At 38.9% G+C, this 18,526-nt stretch overlaps 1 protein-coding gene across 2 annotated transcripts in view; it reads left to right on the top strand.

The window, feature by feature from the left end:
- Positions 1–3,154: 3,154 nt before the first annotated feature.
- The window catches only part of nfatc3a (nuclear factor of activated T cells 3a), a 69,600-nt gene continuing 54,228 nt past the window's right edge, over positions 3,155–18,526 (top strand). Inside the window, exon 1 of one of the 2 annotated variants that reach the window (XM_027137009.2) lies at positions 3,155–3,635. In XM_027137009.2, the coding sequence (XP_026992810.2) occupies positions 3,542–3,635 (94 nt within the window). In that variant the 5' untranslated portion in view covers positions 3,155–3,541. Of the gene's footprint in view, positions 3,636–9,464; positions 10,070–18,526 lie in introns of those variants that run through there. The other variant, XM_047812225.1, reaches the window with a different exon arrangement.

Raw genomic sequence — 18,526 nt, forward strand, 5'->3', positions numbered from 1 at the left:
AACCCCAAGTGTCCATCTGCCTCTTGGCACTATTAAAGGTGCTCGATAAGGTTTTAATGTTCAATGTGTTAGTTTGTGAGCATGTCTCAGGAAATTAATACCACAGGAAATGTGATATTGATGTTTTCGCATGCATATGTGAACGTTTTGCGTTTTTACGCCCACATGCGTCAAACAAAAACATTCTCCGTGTCTGTAAATTCCCTGACGCGCGGTTGTGATAAGAAAACGCCAGGTTTGCACGTTTTAGTCTGGTTTTAACAGTAAAGAAAGTGCTGATACACCTTGCGTTGTGTTTTTCCCACTCTAGTACTATTCCCATGGTGAAATATTCACTATCGTTGCTTTGGGTTAACTGTGAAGCGTCATTACGCACAAACACTCATATAGTAAATTATTCCTCTGGATGTCATCATGCACAGTTCTGAATTTGCATTGACTTCCACGTAACGTCAGTTAAAATGAGTACATGTGCTCCTTATGTCATAGGTCACAACTGCTAGTACTATTTTTTTTTCAAGATTTATTTTTAAATAACCAGGAAATTCAAAGAAAAGAAAGAAACAGTTATTTATTTTGTAGTCACATAGAAATGATTTGAAATATTCACAAAACCAACATGGAAATGATAGTCTAAATATTCTTTACTTTTTCTTTTTTTATGCTACAAATTAGCCAAAAATATTTTATTCATTAATAAGCTGAACATCATTATTTGTCTCAGTTTATAGTTTCGCTGAACGTAACAGATCAAGTTAGCTTCTGTTATCACTTATGTTACAGCAACTCTAAACAGTCGTTCATTCACCGGACTCTCTTCTTACTGAAAGAAAAAACAAAAATATCATTTTAGAATCATAAGAAACTGTCCTGTGACAGTAAACTTGCTTCATACTTGCTCTGACACTGGAGACTCCTTCCATAAATATTAAAAAACATAAAGAAGCCTTATCCACACCATTTCAACCTTTCAACCTTTCAACATTATTTTAAATATTTTTTTTGATAAAAAACAATGTTTTGATGTAAAACAATAATTTTATTGGTTGATCGTTAAATTTAGATTATGTCCAGTATTTATCATACAACTCTGTAAATGAGTGGCTACCATAGAAACAATAATATATTGAAGGAATCATATTATAATTATCTGTGTATATATTATAAATGATATATGATATGAGCCTGTGATTTGAATTACAGACTGCAATAATGTCAGACACTCTCATAGAACATAAATCAACAATCATAATATAAAAATCAATACTGCTGTGAACTTCTGGAACTTATAATTATGGTAGAATTATTATGATTTCTACTTTATTATTATTATTATTATTATTATTATTATTATTATTATTATTATTATTATTATTATTTGATAAATGCTAAAAAAAATCATAAATATTCCTTCTAGCCTAACAAACCGAAGAAAAAGTTGTTATAGCTGTTAAAAAAATGTCTTATCAGTAATTGCATTATAAATTCATGCTGCAGGTTTCAACCATCATTCAGCGATTCCTATAAATAAATTAGTTATCTGGCTCATATAATCGAATTTGAATAGGTGTCTAAGTGTGTGGGTGGCTTTTTTTTTTTTTGCACAGTGTGGAATGAAACCAAGGTCTTTATAACTGCTGCAGAATACAGCTGTCTGTGCTGGTCTTACCAGATTCAGGTAGGTGTGAGATTTTATTCTCAGAACTTAAAAAGTACAGTGTTTACTCCAGATCTTCAGTTGTATAAATATAACAAAGTTAGTAGAGAGATTATCTTTGACTGATGCTCAATCATGAATGCATTAAACTCCCAGGACTCATCAGCAGGTGGTGTTGGTATCAGTGTAGTTATTGAATATGATAGAGAAGTATTTCTGTCTTATGATGTATGATGAATAAGTGACTCTGGAAAGATAGCAGGAACCATTTAGAGATAAACGGTGGTGCATGATAATAATCTAGCAATATAATTTGAGCAAGAGGACAGATGAAGAAGTTGTTCAGCTGAAAAAAAAACAAAAGCAATACCTGACAGAACATTTGATCAGCATATGAAAGTTAAACTATACATTTTTAAACTTATCTACAGTGGCCATAGACTAAAAAAAATCAGAATTCATGTAACCAAACTTTCTTTTCCTTCTCACTGGGTTTGGAACCAATGTTGCACCTTTATTAACATTTTACTTAGTGCATGTGGTATAGCTTTAATATTTTCAGAGTAATTGTATGTTGATACCTAATAAGATCCAAAATATGTCCATTTAATGGTTCCTATGCCAGTAAAAGTAAAGCATGGAAACTTTATTTCTGATAGTTTACATTTCACAACCTACTCAGTTAATGATTATTTATAAAGGTCAAAAGTTTCATATATAATAATAATCTAAAATAATCTAATCTATAGCTTATATTTAACTCTTCTAATCTCACCTTTAATAGTGACACTGTCACTAAAGTTTATTAGTTTACTAACTACATTTAGTATCAGAGTGCAGAGTACATGTAGCCTGTCCTGCATTATTGTTTACAAAAATAGTGCAAAGCTGAAAGCTGTCTGATAGCTCTTAGATTATAAATGGTATAAAAACCTGTACCCAGAGACTCAGATTTAATACTGAGCTCGGGTTAATGTCTGTAAGGAGCTGTGAATGTTCTCTTCTTCTTCTTCTTCTTCTTCTTCTTCTTTTTAATTCATAATAATAGGAACAATAATATTACTATTATTAATATTATTGTCATCAATACTACTACTACTACTACAAATAATAATAATAATAATAATAATAATAATAATAATAATAATAATAATAATAATAATAATAATAATAATAATAATAATAATTGTGTTTAACAGTCTGCATCAAAGTGTGCTGTACATATATATTTGTATGCTCTTTTATACAGTGACACCATTTACATTACATCTTCTATAGTCTATTAATCTTTTATATAGTCACCATTACAGTGGCTGTCAAGAGAGAAGTGAACTTCAGTACCCATGAGCTCCTTGCGCGAGCACTACGTGTGTGCGTATGCGTGTGAACGTGCGAGCGCGTGTGCGCTCTCGCCTCTGTTGTATGCCGACTTTGACGTCACTACTGGAACTGCCCTGTCACGCGCTGTTAGTAAAAGTTGGGATAGAGTGAGAAGCGGAGCGCGCGCGAGAAAGAGAGAGAGAGAGAGAGAGAGAGAGAGAGAGAGAGAGAGAGAGAGAGAGAGAGAGAGAGAGAGAGAGAGAGAGATTACAGACTATAGCGTTCATTGCAAAGTTGTTTAGAAGGACAGCTGAACTCTGCATGAACACTCAACCTTAGATACAGACAGAGAGAGAGTGAAAGAGAGAGAAAGAGAGAGAGACAGAGAGAGAGAGAGACAGAGACAGAGAGCGCGCGTGCGCGCGCTTTCGAAAAACTTGACACTCGGTGTGTTTGCAAAATTCAGAAAGTTGAGCTGTTTTATTCTGTACTTCAGTAAATGTTGTGACAGTAAGGAGTGAGCCGGCGTGGATCGACGGGAGAGAAGCCGAGCTGTCAAAGCCGATGAGTAGTGCAGACTGCAGCGGGAATGAGGAGCTGGACTTCAGGCTGATCTTCGGTGAAGACGGTCAGCACCAGCCGCCGCCAGGCCCCGCAGGTTAGTACTGCACTTTCTCCCTCTACTTAACACACACACCCCCTTTTATCAGCTTTTATTTTATCTATAGTGCTTCAGCTTTCCTCCAAAACACTGCTCACACTGCTGAACCGGCGTGCGCTCCTTTTGCCAGGGTTTTGCGCGCGCTAGTGAAGTGTTTGTGGGTTAATAGCGTGGTTATAAGACTCTTGGCTGTGTGTGTGTGTGTGTGTGTGTGTGTGTGTGTGTGTGTGTGTGTGTGTGTGTGTGTGTGTGTGTGTCTGGATAGCGTTACCATAAACCACACACTGACATATTAAATAATATGTCATGTCTCCAACATTGACACAGTGTTTAGATCAGTTGTGTCAGATCCACACAACCCAGCTAAAAGTTAACTGGACTTTTAAAGAGTTACTCTGCCAGCCAGGAAAGTGAACATTAAATCTACATGTTTAGTGACACGTGAGTTTTAGCTGGCACATAAAACACACACAGTAGTAAATTATTCCTGTTCATTTAGTTTCACAGTTCATTTGGTGACAGATGTGTGATCCTGCACCTCATTGCATATTTCTTGCTGTGTTTATTTAATATACATAAGCTCATTTTTTGTTCATATTGTGAGCAATAAATGCTCGAGATATTCTCTAAATATTCTGATGATCAGTGTGAGAATGTTACAGTAATGTTACCTTTCTCCGATTTCTTTGTTTGTTTGTTTAATGGCAAAATTTTTATTTGTTTATCTATTTTCACTGAAGTTTTACATACTTTTTTTTTTTTTTTATCAATTTCTAGTTGCAGTTTATGCTTTGGACTCTCTGGGAAACAATTTATCATCAATTACGTTAAAGGCCCTATAAACCTTTGTTGTGCAGCAGTGTCTTTCTCTGTCTTCTTATTTTTGTTTTTACAAAGGATTTTTTATTTATTATGTAGAATTTGTTTCTATGTTTGTTTAGAAGTAGTTACTTTTTATGAGGATGTTTCAGAGGAAATGAAACTTACAGCATGTCCGTAGTTCATTCATTCAAAAATCACACTAAACTGAATATTATTTATTAATAAATAAACAGTGAAATAGTTCTGATATATTATGAGGTAATAATGTGTGTGTGTATTTTTTTAAATAATGTAAAGAGTAAATAAATAAATCAATTATTTGACAAGGAGAATATTATAGGTGAAAGTTGTTGGAGCTTGGGAGACGAGACCGGATTAGTAAAGTGTTTATTTAATGACCTTGTATCTATAAGGATCATCCCAGCACTGAAACGTTATAAAGCATAAAGGAAGTTCTGCAGGGCGTTTTCCTTCTCCTTCCAGCATTTAAATATATTTGGCATTAAATCACATGCAATATCAATATGCAATATGCAAATCGGACTAAATGAACCAGATAAAGTGTGACATTGCACTCCAGTTTGAGGCCAGTGCGTATTTCTGCAAACATTACACTTATCCATAAGTTTGTAATAACAACTTTGAGGAAAATTCATCTCAGAGAAATGTGTTTATTACTGTTATGGGATTAGCCTTATTTATATTGTGTATGCAAGTGAACATGTCACCTGAGTATATTTGTGTACTATGTTTGTTTGTTTGTTTGTTTGTCTTGAATTTGTGATATAATTAAATAGCATTTGTAAAATCTAACACAAATGAGTCTGTGAGTCTTCACATATGTGTCGAGAAGGAAACAAGTGTGTACAGTCAACCTGCCATGCTTTGGGTGCATATGTGTGTGTGTCTGTGTGTGGGTGGACATGTTTGAATGTGTTTTGTATTTTTATTGTACTAGCGAAGCCTGAGTGTAAACGCTCGTCTTGTATGCAACGCATACTTTATGGATCGGCCAGCGTGCTGCAGCATGATGTAGCTGATGGTTGGGCTTGTGTGTAAGTGCTAAAAAGTTTGTCACTAGCAAAGACACTAAGGAGGATCATTCAACTGTCATAGAGGATTATTCGCTTATGGTGTGATTAATACATGGCAGAAAACAAGAATTTATAATATTTATGCTTTTTAATTTCCGTTTGATCACGTTACACAATTTCCTGCAGACTTTAAGGGCCTTGTGAGATTTTGTCTTAAGTTTGCGGTGTTGAAATTAAATTCTGGAGAGTCTTTTACTGTTTAATAATAATAATAATAATAATAATAATAATAATAATAATAATAATAATAATAATAAAAAGTGTGATAATTTGACAGATAAAAACAGTTTGGATCGAATCCTGCAAACTAAAGTAACAGCATTGTAGAGTTTCAATTCAGATAAGCACATACACACACAGACACACACACACACACACACACACACACACACACATTTTTAGTGTAGCGCTGAATGACACGACATGACAGTGCTGTTGAATGAGCCAGTCAACATTGTCAGACAGTCAGACCTGGGAAGTGTGTCCCATCCTTGTTGAAGCAGTTTTAGCTCCGGCTTTAGTTTATATTTTTCCCCACAATGTGATTTCACGCCATGTTTATGTCCTGCGTGAGGAGCGGATGAGATATGTGTGGCATTTGCCTCGTGTAGTGGATAATTACATGCTGCTACTTTCATACCACTTGTGGTTAAGGTTGGAATTTATTTATTGCAAAGCAGATTAAGCACTCCTGTCTGTCAGCCACTGTGGAGGTGTTGAAAGGTCAACGTCAACATATGGGAGACAAAAACAAATGCACCGTATATATATTTACCATGAAAGATACACTGCAGGATGTTCATACAGACTCGTATCAGGAATTGCATAGACTCTGTGTCGTTATTATATTGACTCAATTAAAAGCATTGCTTAAAAAATTCAGTGTCCTTATTAAACGTTTGTTTGAATATTTTCACGGGATTTTTTTGTGAAGTTATAAGACATTACATAAAAAAGTTAGACATTTACTTAGTGTGTTAAAGACTACACAAAGCATTTGAGTAGTAGCAAGTAGCATGCTAAATAGGGATGGCAACTAAAGTGTGGAATAATATGTGGTTTGGGACGTAGCCTCAGGATGCTTAGCACACTTTTTATTTATATTGAGAGCACCACAGTTAGCTAGACGTTAGCTGGTCTTTTAGCTACCATCTGTTCTCTCAGTTCACTCTCTCTCTAGTCTTCTCTTCTCTCTCTCTCTCTCTCTCTCTCTCTCTCTCTCTCTCTCTCTCTCTCTCTCTCTCTCTCTCTCTCTCATTCTCTTATACTCTCTCAGTTGCCCGATACCGCAGTGTAACAGTGTTCGTTTTATGCTATCATAAGCAACACGTCGTCACGTAACTTGATGCTGTGTTCAAGGCAAAGTTGCAGCTTGTATTTGCAATAGTCTTTTCAACTACCAGTTCTTTCCTCATACATGTAGTGACATCCGATCGACATGGCCTGAGTCTTACTTCGTTACTTTTAAAATAGTTTATACCCATATTGTCTTTAGAGCTGTTAACAGATAATACAGAGATAGTACTTAGTTAAAACTGACTGTAATAATCTTTTATTCGAGGAGGTGAGCATCAACATTAGAGTTATCACTATGTTTGCTGACTACCTTGTTGCTAGCACTACTTGCTAGCACTAGTAGCGACTCGCTACTTGCTGTTTACTTGCTCGTCAGTCTATAGTTTGCTATATGGTACTGTAGAACAGCACCATAAGGCACTTAAAAGTGGGATTAAAATAACTTTTTATGAACTTTAAGTCAGTCTTTTGTGGTGGCATCCATGTTTTTATCTACCTCACACGTTGAACATCCTTAAGTGGTAAATTCCATTATTACAGCTTACAAATAACCTCTGACACCTCAAAAGGCACCTCAAGCTCTTGTTGAAGGGAGAACTGTTTCACAGCACGATGTGTGCACCATACTGACATCTGTAAAGGGCTTTCCCTGAGGCTAAGCTAAACACAGCGAGCTGGCTAACTCGAGCTAGTTTGGTTAAATATATTAAAAATAACAAAACTATAATGTCTCACTTTTTCCAATGTGTGTTCTTTCTTTCTTTATCTATATATATTATACATATATTAGCTATACTGTATTGTTTGATCTCCAGCTTGTTAAAACATCTGGAATAAACAGGATAGTATTAGCATGCTAACTTAACTCACACCAGAGGATAAAAATTAGTAAAAAGGATCGAATCGCTTGCTCTCATCGGCTGACTTTAGTTCTCCAGATCAACAACTTCATACCTGGGCAAAGAAACAAACTCCACAATGAGGACAAATTATCTGTCAGTTATCATTCGCTAACTTCCTACAGAGTTTGAGAACAATTAGTTGAAGTTAAGGCTCATTCTGACTTCTTTATTTTTAAGCAAATTTATACGGAAGTTTTACGGAAACATTTCAGCGATAATGGCTGGGGAAACTTTATAACAGTATATCAGTAGATTTTAGTTTTAAGTAAGTGACGGGTTAGTTTACTGGAAAAATAAATCAGAAAGTAAAGATTCATTTATATCACAGTATGATATCATATTTTCATATACAAAAGCCCTAATTTCAGAAGTTAATGAGCAAATCTCATTTTATTTCTTTAAATGTGGATATCTTCATGGTGAGATTTGCATTAAAACCTGAATTGTCTACAGTCTTCCAGTCACTGCAAACATGAATGTAAATTACTTGTGTATGAAAAAACATTGAATAGTCAAGTGATGTTAGTGGAAGTGGGTTGTTCCCTGAACTGCTTGCCATTGCAGCTTGTAAAAAAAAAAACTTCTCCTATGTGACTGCATTTGTGTATACGGAGGGATTGACTGCTTGATCCGGTGGTTATGTTACAATTCTTAGCAAAAATCATGTTGGTGTGTGTGTGTGGATCAGAGACACGTTTTTAAAACTGCAGACTGCAACTTTAATGGCTATAAAGAGGAATTAAGATTGTGTTTATTTTCTATTTTATGTTAACAAAATTTAATGACTGAAATTTAAGATGAATGACAAGATGGCATCTTGACACATCAAACATTTCATCACAAGATTATTCTAAGCATACACAAATGTTATGTTTTATAAAATCATGGATACACGTCTGTGACTGATGATCGTGGTCAAATGAAGGACTAAAAAGCATAGAACACCGCTGTGCTTAATATGTCTGTCTGAATGTGTGTGTGTGTGTGTGTGTGTGTGTGTGTGTGTGTGTGTGTGTGTGTGTGTGTGTGTGTGTGTGTGTGTGTGTGTGTGTGTGTGTGTGTGAGTGTGTGTGTGTGTGTGTGTGTGTGTGTGTGTGTGTGTGTGTGTGTGTGTATGTGTGTGTGTGTGTGTGTGTGTGTGCGCGTGTGTGCGTGTGTGTGTGTGTGTGTGTGTGTGTGTGTGTGTGTGTGTGTGTGTGTGTGCGTGTGTGTGCGTGTGTGTGCGTGTGTGCGTGTGTGTGTGTGTGTGTGTGTGTGTGTGTGTGTGTGTGTGTGTGAGCATGTTTTTCACCATACAGTAAGAAATGATCTACCTGGAGAAGTCTGTCTTTCTGTGTTACAGCAATAACGTGGCCTTGAGATCGGCAGCTTGTCTTTCATGTGTTGAGGTGGCATTAGTTGGGTCACTGTGAACTTTTAGATATGGTGTATATGTGTGTGTATGTGTGTATCTGGCTGTTTGCCCAGGCATGCCATGTGGTCCTCAGATGGCAGTGGAATTTAGGGGGAGGGACAGACGTACTACCGTTTCTCTCCCACTGAGACAGGAACAGGAAAGGTAGTCTATCTCTCTAATTTTCTTCCATCTCCAGACTCTCTCTCTCTCTCTCTCTCTCTCTCTCTCTCTCTCTCTCTCTCTCTCTCTCTCTCTCTCTCTCTCTCTTTCTCTTTCTCTGTCCCTCCTCACCTCCCAGGACCCATATCTGGCAGTTCAGTTTCTGTCATTACATTGTCGCTTCGTGCTTTAGCCCCTTTATTTTCAGGACGTGAGAATTAGAATTTAGCAATTCAAACTACCAACAAGTAACCTACTACGCAGTTACGCAGCCTTTGCACTTAACCGAGTTTGCTGCATGCATAATCAAGCTCAGTGATTACCATAACGAACGGTCGCTGTTTCAAAGATTAGTTTTTTCTCACGCTCTGACTTATCGACGCTTATAAGTCACTCATTACTTCAAAACGTGGCTGCTGGTGGGTTTACACACATGTCTTAGGTTGGAACGAGTCATAGTTTAACAGCAGGCAGGAGACTGAGAGGTGCACAGAGACGAGAGTAGAGAGAGGAATCTTGTGAGGAGTAAATGGGGGAGTGCCGGTGAACACTGAGACTGTTTGGAGCACTCGTGTCTGGCCTGCTGTCTCAGTCGTGGGAAAGACTGAAATTACATCGCTCACAAGGCCGGTTATTTTCAGCCGTGGCTGAAAGCGACAGAGGGCACACACTCGACTACTTTAGCTCCTCTGAAGCAGGACTCCCCTGTGAGCTCACCGTGCCCGCAGAGCTGAGTGAGAATGCTGTGTGCCACGTCCCCAGGTGAGTTTGCGAGCGTGTCTGTGTGTCTTTTACGAAGAGACGTCAGACAGAAATCCTGCCTCATTTAATTAAAAACTTTTTTGAATATTAATAACACGTCTTGTTTATCGTGTATGGATGTGATACGAAGCCAGTGCTGTGTGTTCAGGAGACAACAGCATCGTTAAACGGTGGGCCTGATGGATAATGAAGCCTGCTCCTCAGCTGTTAGTGACTCAGGCATTGTTTAGGCAGCGATAAACAGAGAGACAGGCACATGCTGACTCACTAAAGACCCTGACTCGACTCGGGTAATATTTAATCCAAATGTGTGAACCAGCATCACATCATGATCCACTCTAACATGGAGAATATATGGAGGGAACGCGACAGACTGTTCAGTCCCAGAAACTCACTGAACCTTACAGTTTGTATCCTGTGTGTGTGTGTGTGTGTGTGTGTGTGTGTGTGTGTGTGTGTGTGTGTGTGTGTGTGTGTGTGTGTGTGTGTGTGTGTGTGTGTGTGTGTGTGTGTGTGTGTGTGTGTGTGTGCATATTCATATCTGCATGCCAGTGTTTGTGTTAAGAGATGGACTTGATTAGCAAAATCACCACTATGATAAGTCCATTAATAGTAGGACAGTGTAATAGGACGAGACCTCAACACCATTATCCTAGTCACATAGTGTTCTTTTATATTAAGTTTGTGCACCCTGGTTTTATTCTCTACCCCACCTCAGGGACAGTGTGTAAAGATGGAACGGATGAGAATTTGTGCGCCGATGACTGGAACATGGCGAGTGTGAGCGGGAGTCGTTTGTTTCCCGGGGCGAGGCACGAGCAGATATGCGTGGCATTTGTCTAGTTTAAATTTAGCGTAACCGAAGCCAGCACTGGCTGCTCTGCATCATCTTGCCTGCACCGTTACCGGCATTGAACTCTCGCATTTAATCGGGAGGGCATGAACATGTGAGGACAGACAAGAAAACCTCTCCTGCTTAGTCGTAACACTGCGCTGTCTGAACCATAAAAGGATGTAATTAATCTGATATTATATTTAGTATGGCTGATATAAGCAGGCTAATAGAATTTAATTAAAGATACAATTTGATTTTCAGTATCTGTATCTGAGATTTTTTTGTTGCTGACAAATATTAAGATAAATTATTTAGAACTTTTATGAAATGAAGTGAGAAAAAAGGAAGAAAAAGACACACGCCGGTAAGAAGATGAGGCACAAGGTTTGATTTCTTTCTAGCCCAGATATGTCTACATCAGATATGGTGACAGCCGTACAAATGAGACCAAAGGACAGAAAGCAGAACTTTTCATTTGATTGAAAGGATTTACCATGTTTGGTATTCTAAGGAAAAATGGCATGAAAAAAGTAGAGCATTATAGGCTTGAAAAGATAGAAATCAAGAAAGTAGCAGCGTATCTGTCTTAAAGTTTGTGTGTGTGTGTGTGTGTGTGTGTGTGTGTGTGTGTGTGTGTGTGTGTGTGTGTGTGTGTGTGTGTGTGTGTGAGAGAGAGAGAGAGAGAGAGAGAGAGAGAGAGAGAGAGAGCCCATACAATTTTTAATACCATCAATATAACACATTTCTAAACTGTAAAAGTTTCATTTTCGAGTACGATTTCGATCTAAAATCACTACCGTCACTGATAATATTGTCTACATGGATATCAGTGCAAAGTTGAGCAAAAATTCACCCTTAAATTAAAGAATTTATTATTAATATTAATTTTCAAAGAAGCTCTTTAATGAGTCCTAATTTTATAATGCTGCTTTCCTGTTCTGATATACACCAAGCTAGAATTATGGATTTACGCTGATTTAGTACACATTAATTACACAAAATAACTGAATGTTTAAACCTACCTCCACCGAACAACCCGGCCGTTTCACCCAGCCTGAACGTGTTACCCCGTTATCATTAACATTAACGATAATACAATTTTCTCAGACATGAACACATAAAGTCCGGTAAAATGTTTGCATACTTGGCTTGCATACGACCCCAAAGTAAAAAGAATTCCCCTTCTAAAACCCCCCTCCTGCACAGTTAAGTGATTCACTGATTAGCTCACCGTGCTGAATTGGTTAAAAACTCATTTGTAGCCTTAATTATAATTTAATTGCTTGTTGTGTGAGTGATGCACGTTTCTCCCATGCAGAGAAGTGAGGTCAAATAAAAGGTCCTGCTCCTATCATAGGGAACGTATTACTCACATTAAGCACAGAGACAGATGATCATTTCAGAAAAGTGGTGGAAAGATGGAAATACTTAGATATATGTTATTATTGTTACTTACAAATGAAAAGGAGCAAGAAATGGAAAAAATGACAGAGCATTGCTAATGGGTTTATAGTTCGTTGTCTCTTCTTCAGATTGATTGAAAAAGCAAACCTGTTTACAAACCTGTTTCTATCATATTCGGTTCCTAATGTATTTCTTTTTTTTGTTTGTTTCTTAGATTAGTTTTTAGTTCAGGTTATTTATTGATGCTGAACTAAATGGAAACGTGGTTATAAGTCCTTTATTCCGCTTTTTGTATTGTCAGTCTTGACGTCATCCTTAAGAACACGTTTAAACACTAAAATCGGCTCACTATGAACGCTATAAAATCATTAATCGTTAATGCATCTGCCGCTGTGTTTATCGATATGTCCCATCTGACTCGGCGCTGGTCATCGCCTCGTATCCGTCGCTTTCTCAGTGTCTTACAAACCCTTACAAAATGTATCATCTGTAACGTTGTGTTATTATGAGTGTGTAATTAGGTAGAGGTAGGAGCAAATGTCTGAGATGTGTGTGTGTGTGTGTGTGTGTGTGTGTGTGTGTGTGTGTGTGTGTGTGTGTGTGTGTGTGTGTGTGTGAGTGCATGAGTGGTCCCTTCTTATTTGCCCATGACCTTTTTTATCTGAGTCACACTAAAGGTGGTACATAATTTGGGAGTAGACATATATAAGAGGGATTTTCCCTTAGCAGTGATGATGATCCTGTGTGTGTGTGTGTGTGTGTGTGTGTGTGTGTGTGTGTGTGTGTGTGTGTGTGTGTGTGTGTGTGTGTGTGTATTTAGTGTGTGTGTTTAGTGTGTGGGTCATTCTGTTCTTTTGTTCATGCAACTGAAATCCGTTCAATTAATTATGTGACTTCTGCCAGCACCAGAGCTCATTTAGAGGTTTCACAGCAACAGGGGTGAATACTTTTGCAAACATCATCGGTTTTAACTCTACACAGTGTAGATACGGTCAAGGGGCAAATACTTATGCAAGATTCTTGATGTTTTCAATGTTTTCAATGTTATCATCAGATGTTCCTAGTCATTTGGAGATGAAGCTTATTATTATGTTGCTGGTGTAATGTGATCTTCATCGTCATGTGGACTTTTCTGAGCACCATTTTTAATGAGTGCAACAATGAATGTAACGTTTGTGGCTAGATTTCTTAGAGCATACAGTATACAGCAGGGGTGTCAAACTCTTACCCGCGGGTGTAATTATATTTGGGCCGCAAGTTCATATCAGATGTGCATTACAGCTGGCTAGCCGCATGCTCCGCTAATAATACGAATCCCAGAATGCCTTGCCACTGTATGGATGCGTAGTCACAAACAGCAAGCGCCCCTTATTCTCTGTTGACAGTCGTTAACAATCATGCTGTAGTCACATCGGGCAAGTTAATTCCACCCTCCACAAAAATGGACAAACAAAAGATGGACAATAGGAGCTTTCAAGACAGGTGCAATATCTGCATGGCCCTTTAATGAGGGAGAGTTTGTCAAAAAGTGTATGGTCAAAGTTTGCGACATGAACACCACTGATGTGTCTTTTATTTCAAATTTAATTTCTTATGTGTTTGTAATATCAAGCTCTGGTTGTTCCAAATCCTGTGTTTAAGCAAAACTAAAGTTTGTTTCCAAATCAGTTGCAGTTAATTTTTCAATAAATATTCAGTTTGGCCCGTGACTTTATCTCAGTTTTATATTTTGGCCCACTGTGAATTCGAGTTTGACAGTATAGGCTGGTCATGTACAGTAGGATCTTTATGGTTGAGCATCTTATCTCGTAACCTTTTTCTTATGACCGGTTCATGGTTTTAGGCTGTAACTGATCTATTTATGCTGAAACCCAAGTTTCTCAACAACCTCCTCCTGCTACAGAAATGAAGGTCTGTGGAGTTTTAGTAAAATTGCCTCTTCCTGTGATATAAGATAGTTCTTGGCCATGTTGAGTAAAGAAGGTAATAATAGGTAATAACAGTAAAACAGTAACTACTTTACTTTACATTACACCTTGTCTCCATGGCTCTCCATAGGGAATGATTGTATCTGTGTCAGACACGGTTCAGAACGGAGAAACATGAAGCACCAGTTCGCTCTGCCAGCTGAGCTTTGTTGATCCTGTAACGTTATCAAAGTGTGGGACGCCTTAATCAGAGAGCTTTATTTAGAAGGCAAACATACGTTCGTGTTGGCTTAGACCGCCGTCGGGCACCGCGGCAGACGTCCGCCGCTTGTCAGTGATGTAACTGACCTCAGGTCAGGGAAATAGGCTGCGTTTGAAAGCCAGTGATTAGATTTAGGGCTTTTGCTGGTGTTTATGTGGATTTTAACACACCAGAGGAAAGTTTTGGGAATTCTAATGTAGACTGTTGTAAGCCAGAGGAAAACGAATGACCTTTATTTAAACTATGCTAAGTTTCTCACTGTGTATATCACTCACACTTAGTAAATTTCTTGTACACACACTCACACACACGCACGCACGCACACACGCACGCACACACACACACACACACACACACACACACACACACACGCACGCGCACACACACACACACACACTCACACACAGGCTGTAGTTGAGAGCTGTCGTGTGGAGGGGCCTGCAGGTGTGTGTGTGTGTGTGTGTGTGTGTGTGTGTGTGTGTGTGTGTGTGTGTGTGTGTGTGTGTGTGTGTGTGTATGTGCTTGTTCAAAGCTTATGCTAGCGACTGTATGTTTATAAGTAAAGGCACTCTGCCAGCAGTTCTTAGAAACAGGAGCGTAATAAAAGCTTTTTCGCCAAGCTACTGCATGCTCAGTGATGACGCATTTCTCCTGTTGTGTGTTTTTTTGGTTTTTTTTTACATCAAAACCTTCTAAATGTAGGTTACATTTTTAGTACATCAAACTGAACAAGCGAAAACTGTTGGACTGTTTTGGTGCAAAGAGAGAAGCCTGCTGTTAATGAGACAGCGCTGCTTCACAACGGGAACCCTGGCTTAGGTTACACCTGTCCCCACAGAACAAAAGTGTGCGTGCACACACAAACACACATACACACACGCGCGAGCACGCGCACACGCGCGAGCAGAAGCCAGGATGTTGTGTAAGTATTGTAGTTCAGGAATTGACCTTGAGAGGAAGTTAGGTTTGCAATTCAGAGCCTAAACACTGTTTGTGTGTGTGTGTGTGTGTGTGTGTGTGTGTGTGTGTGTGTGTGTGTGTGTGTGTGTGTGTGTTTTTGTGTGTTTTTGTGTGTGTGTGTGTGTGTGTGTGTGTGTGTGTTTTTGTGTGTGTGTGCATATTTAACCATATGTTTTAAGGTATATTTCTAATTTATTTCTAAAGCATTTTAAACATTACTGATGGCAAAAATACTGTGAGAGGAAGTCTTGATATTGTAGGTGTGTGTGTGTGTGTGTGTGTGTGTGTGTGTGTGTGTGTGTGTGTGTGTGTGTGTGTGTGTGTGTGTGTGTTCATCTGTATGTGTTTACTGTGATGAACTGTTCCTTTGATAGTGAGTATTACTGTGCTGTCTGCTTCATCCACTAATGAGCATCCCTGGGTGACGTCACATGCGTACACACACACACACACACACACACACACACACACACACACACACACACACACACACACACACACACACACACACACACACACAGGTGCGGAGTAGATCCAGAGAGGGAACAGTGTCCTGCATTTACCCCAGTAGGCACAGCAACTCTTGGCTGCGTCATATCTCGGAGCGGCCTGTGTGTGGTGCGGTGAGCTGCAGCGATTTCCTGCCGTTATTAGCTTAGGAACAGCAAAGCCGCTTAGGAGTCCTTATTTAACCAGATCACGCTAATGAACAACTGCTCTAAGCAGGGACACCTCAACACATTCCTATAAAATCCGCTGTCCTCCTAGCCATTCTATTAAGATGGTGGCTTGTATCTGTATTGATATTGTTGCCCTGTTTATTATGAAGCCACGCCCTTTTTCGTGTTGCATGTGGTAAAATTAAATGAATTCACCACTATACTTAAAATACTTTATCTTACCAGTTGACTGTTGAAGCAGTTTGCTATATGTTTTTCGTTTTACTTTTATGTACAGTATAAGAACTTCTTCAGAATCTTAGATGTATGTTTCGAGTTGAATTTATTTTCAGCAGTAGCTCAGAGGTTAAGCCTTTATTTTGTCACATACATTACAGCACAGTGAAATTCTTTCTTTCGGACCTCCTATACTTTGGAGGTTGGGGTCAGAGCACAGGGTCAACCATGATACAGCGCCCCTGGAGCAGAGTGGGTTAAGGGCCTTAATCAAGGGTCTAACAGTGGTAGCTTGGCAGAACTGGGGCTCGAACCTCAAGCCTCCGATCAACAACCCAGGGCCTTAACCACTTGAGCTACAACTGTCCCTGATTGGACTACTGATTGGACTACTGATTGGAAGGTCTGCCACTTTTGTGTACTTAACCCTCACTGGCTCTGTTGTATAAATGTAAGTCATTTTGGCAAATGCCATAAATGTAAATGTAAATATAAATATTTATTTCAAAAATCACTAAAAGTGAGATTGATGATGTCATCGGAGTGTCTCCCCACCCACCCTCCAGAATGGTTTCTGTGTAAGTCGTGATTCAGCCTATAACTTCTGTGACATTTCAGTCGTAACATCTATGCACACTTATATCGATTCATACACGCTCAAGGATAACGCTCTCTCATAGAGCTGAAACCTTTCAACAGGCTTGCATACAGTATGTTTAGCAGCTTAGGGCTCTCACTTCTGGCTTCTGATACTCAAGACAGACATATTTATTGATGTATTTATTAATAAATTAATTATTAATCCTGGAAGGAAATTCTACATTTTTATTTCATTACTTATTTTTATCTTTCTTCACTCATTGCGGCCCTGTTTTGTTTATTGTACGCTCTGCTGTACACTTTCCTGGCCACAAGATTCAGAATGTTTGCAATCTCATGCAGTCTTCTATTAGGACCACTACTTCTAAGTAGGATATACAGGTAGTAACCGGTTTTAAAGATCAGCACTCTCAACTTTATCAATGTGGCACTCTCATGGGGTTTGCCACCAGCCTCAGAGGAAAATGATGTGGTTGGTCAGTAGTGGTCAGTCAAACAGAGGCATCATCATGCTGGAACAGGTTTCAGTCTCTTAGGTCTGCAAGGTCCTCGAATGGGTGCGATGGTAAGGTGTTCACTTTGTTTGTGAGGTTTTATTTCCATTGGTGTGGTCATCACCTGTTCATTGCAGCCATGATTTTCTTCTTGGCTTGTGTTTTCTTCCTTCCTTGAGATTTCACTGTGGCCCCTGATCGTATTGTTTCGGCTCCCTTGTTGTGGATGTCTCCAGGTTATTGCTGTTTTTGCTTAGTCAGCGGGTTAGGGTTAGGGTTAAGGTTTCCACTGTTTTGTCGATCTCCCCCCACTGTTTTTCTTCTACATCTCCAGGGGCAGGTGGTCATATCCTGGCCTGAACAGGGTGCTTTCCCACTTGGCCTCAAGACGATGTTGTAAGCAGATATCAGGTATCTGTCCCTGACCTCACTGCGTTCAAGTGTTTATGTGTTTATGTGTGAGTGTGTTTGGGCAGGGCATGGGGGCGTGGGGGCAGTTACAGAGTAGAGCTTGAAATTTCAAACATGACCTGACTATAGCACAAGAACATTCTGTTGGAGCCTGGCCACAACGTTGGGTTTTGAATCCTAACCCGACTACGCTCTAATCGCCCCATCACCAACAGAAGACAGCGTCTGGTCTGAATAATGGATCCTCTGTGAGTATTAAACAACATTAAATAGCACATTAAAGGTACTTGACTGTATGATTTCAAGACTTTTACCATTAGAAGTAGCGTAGCTAACAAACGGCTGTTACAGTAGCAAGCTACGATAGCGTAAGGTCACTATCATTATAGAGGTGACAATAAAAGTGTTGGTCATATACTAATAGGAATTTTAAATCTTGAGTTTATAAAGTTCATTTGTCATTTCCAAGCTTTGCATTTCATTGAGGCATTGAGCTTGATTAAATGCCATTGACTTGTCTTTTATTTTGCTTATTTCAGTCCCATGTCTCTTCAGCTTGTCCATTCTGGTATCTATCCATCGTTTCATTCAGCCTCGTATGTGTGTTAGCATAAAGGCAAACAGTGGTGGCTCAGTGAATTGGTGTTACATAAAGAAATGAAGTGTG

Source organism: Tachysurus fulvidraco, chromosome 1 (assembly GCF_022655615.1).
Source record: "Tachysurus fulvidraco isolate hzauxx_2018 chromosome 1, HZAU_PFXX_2.0, whole genome shotgun sequence".
Taxonomy (NCBI): Eukaryota; Metazoa; Chordata; class Actinopteri; order Siluriformes; family Bagridae; genus Tachysurus; species Tachysurus fulvidraco.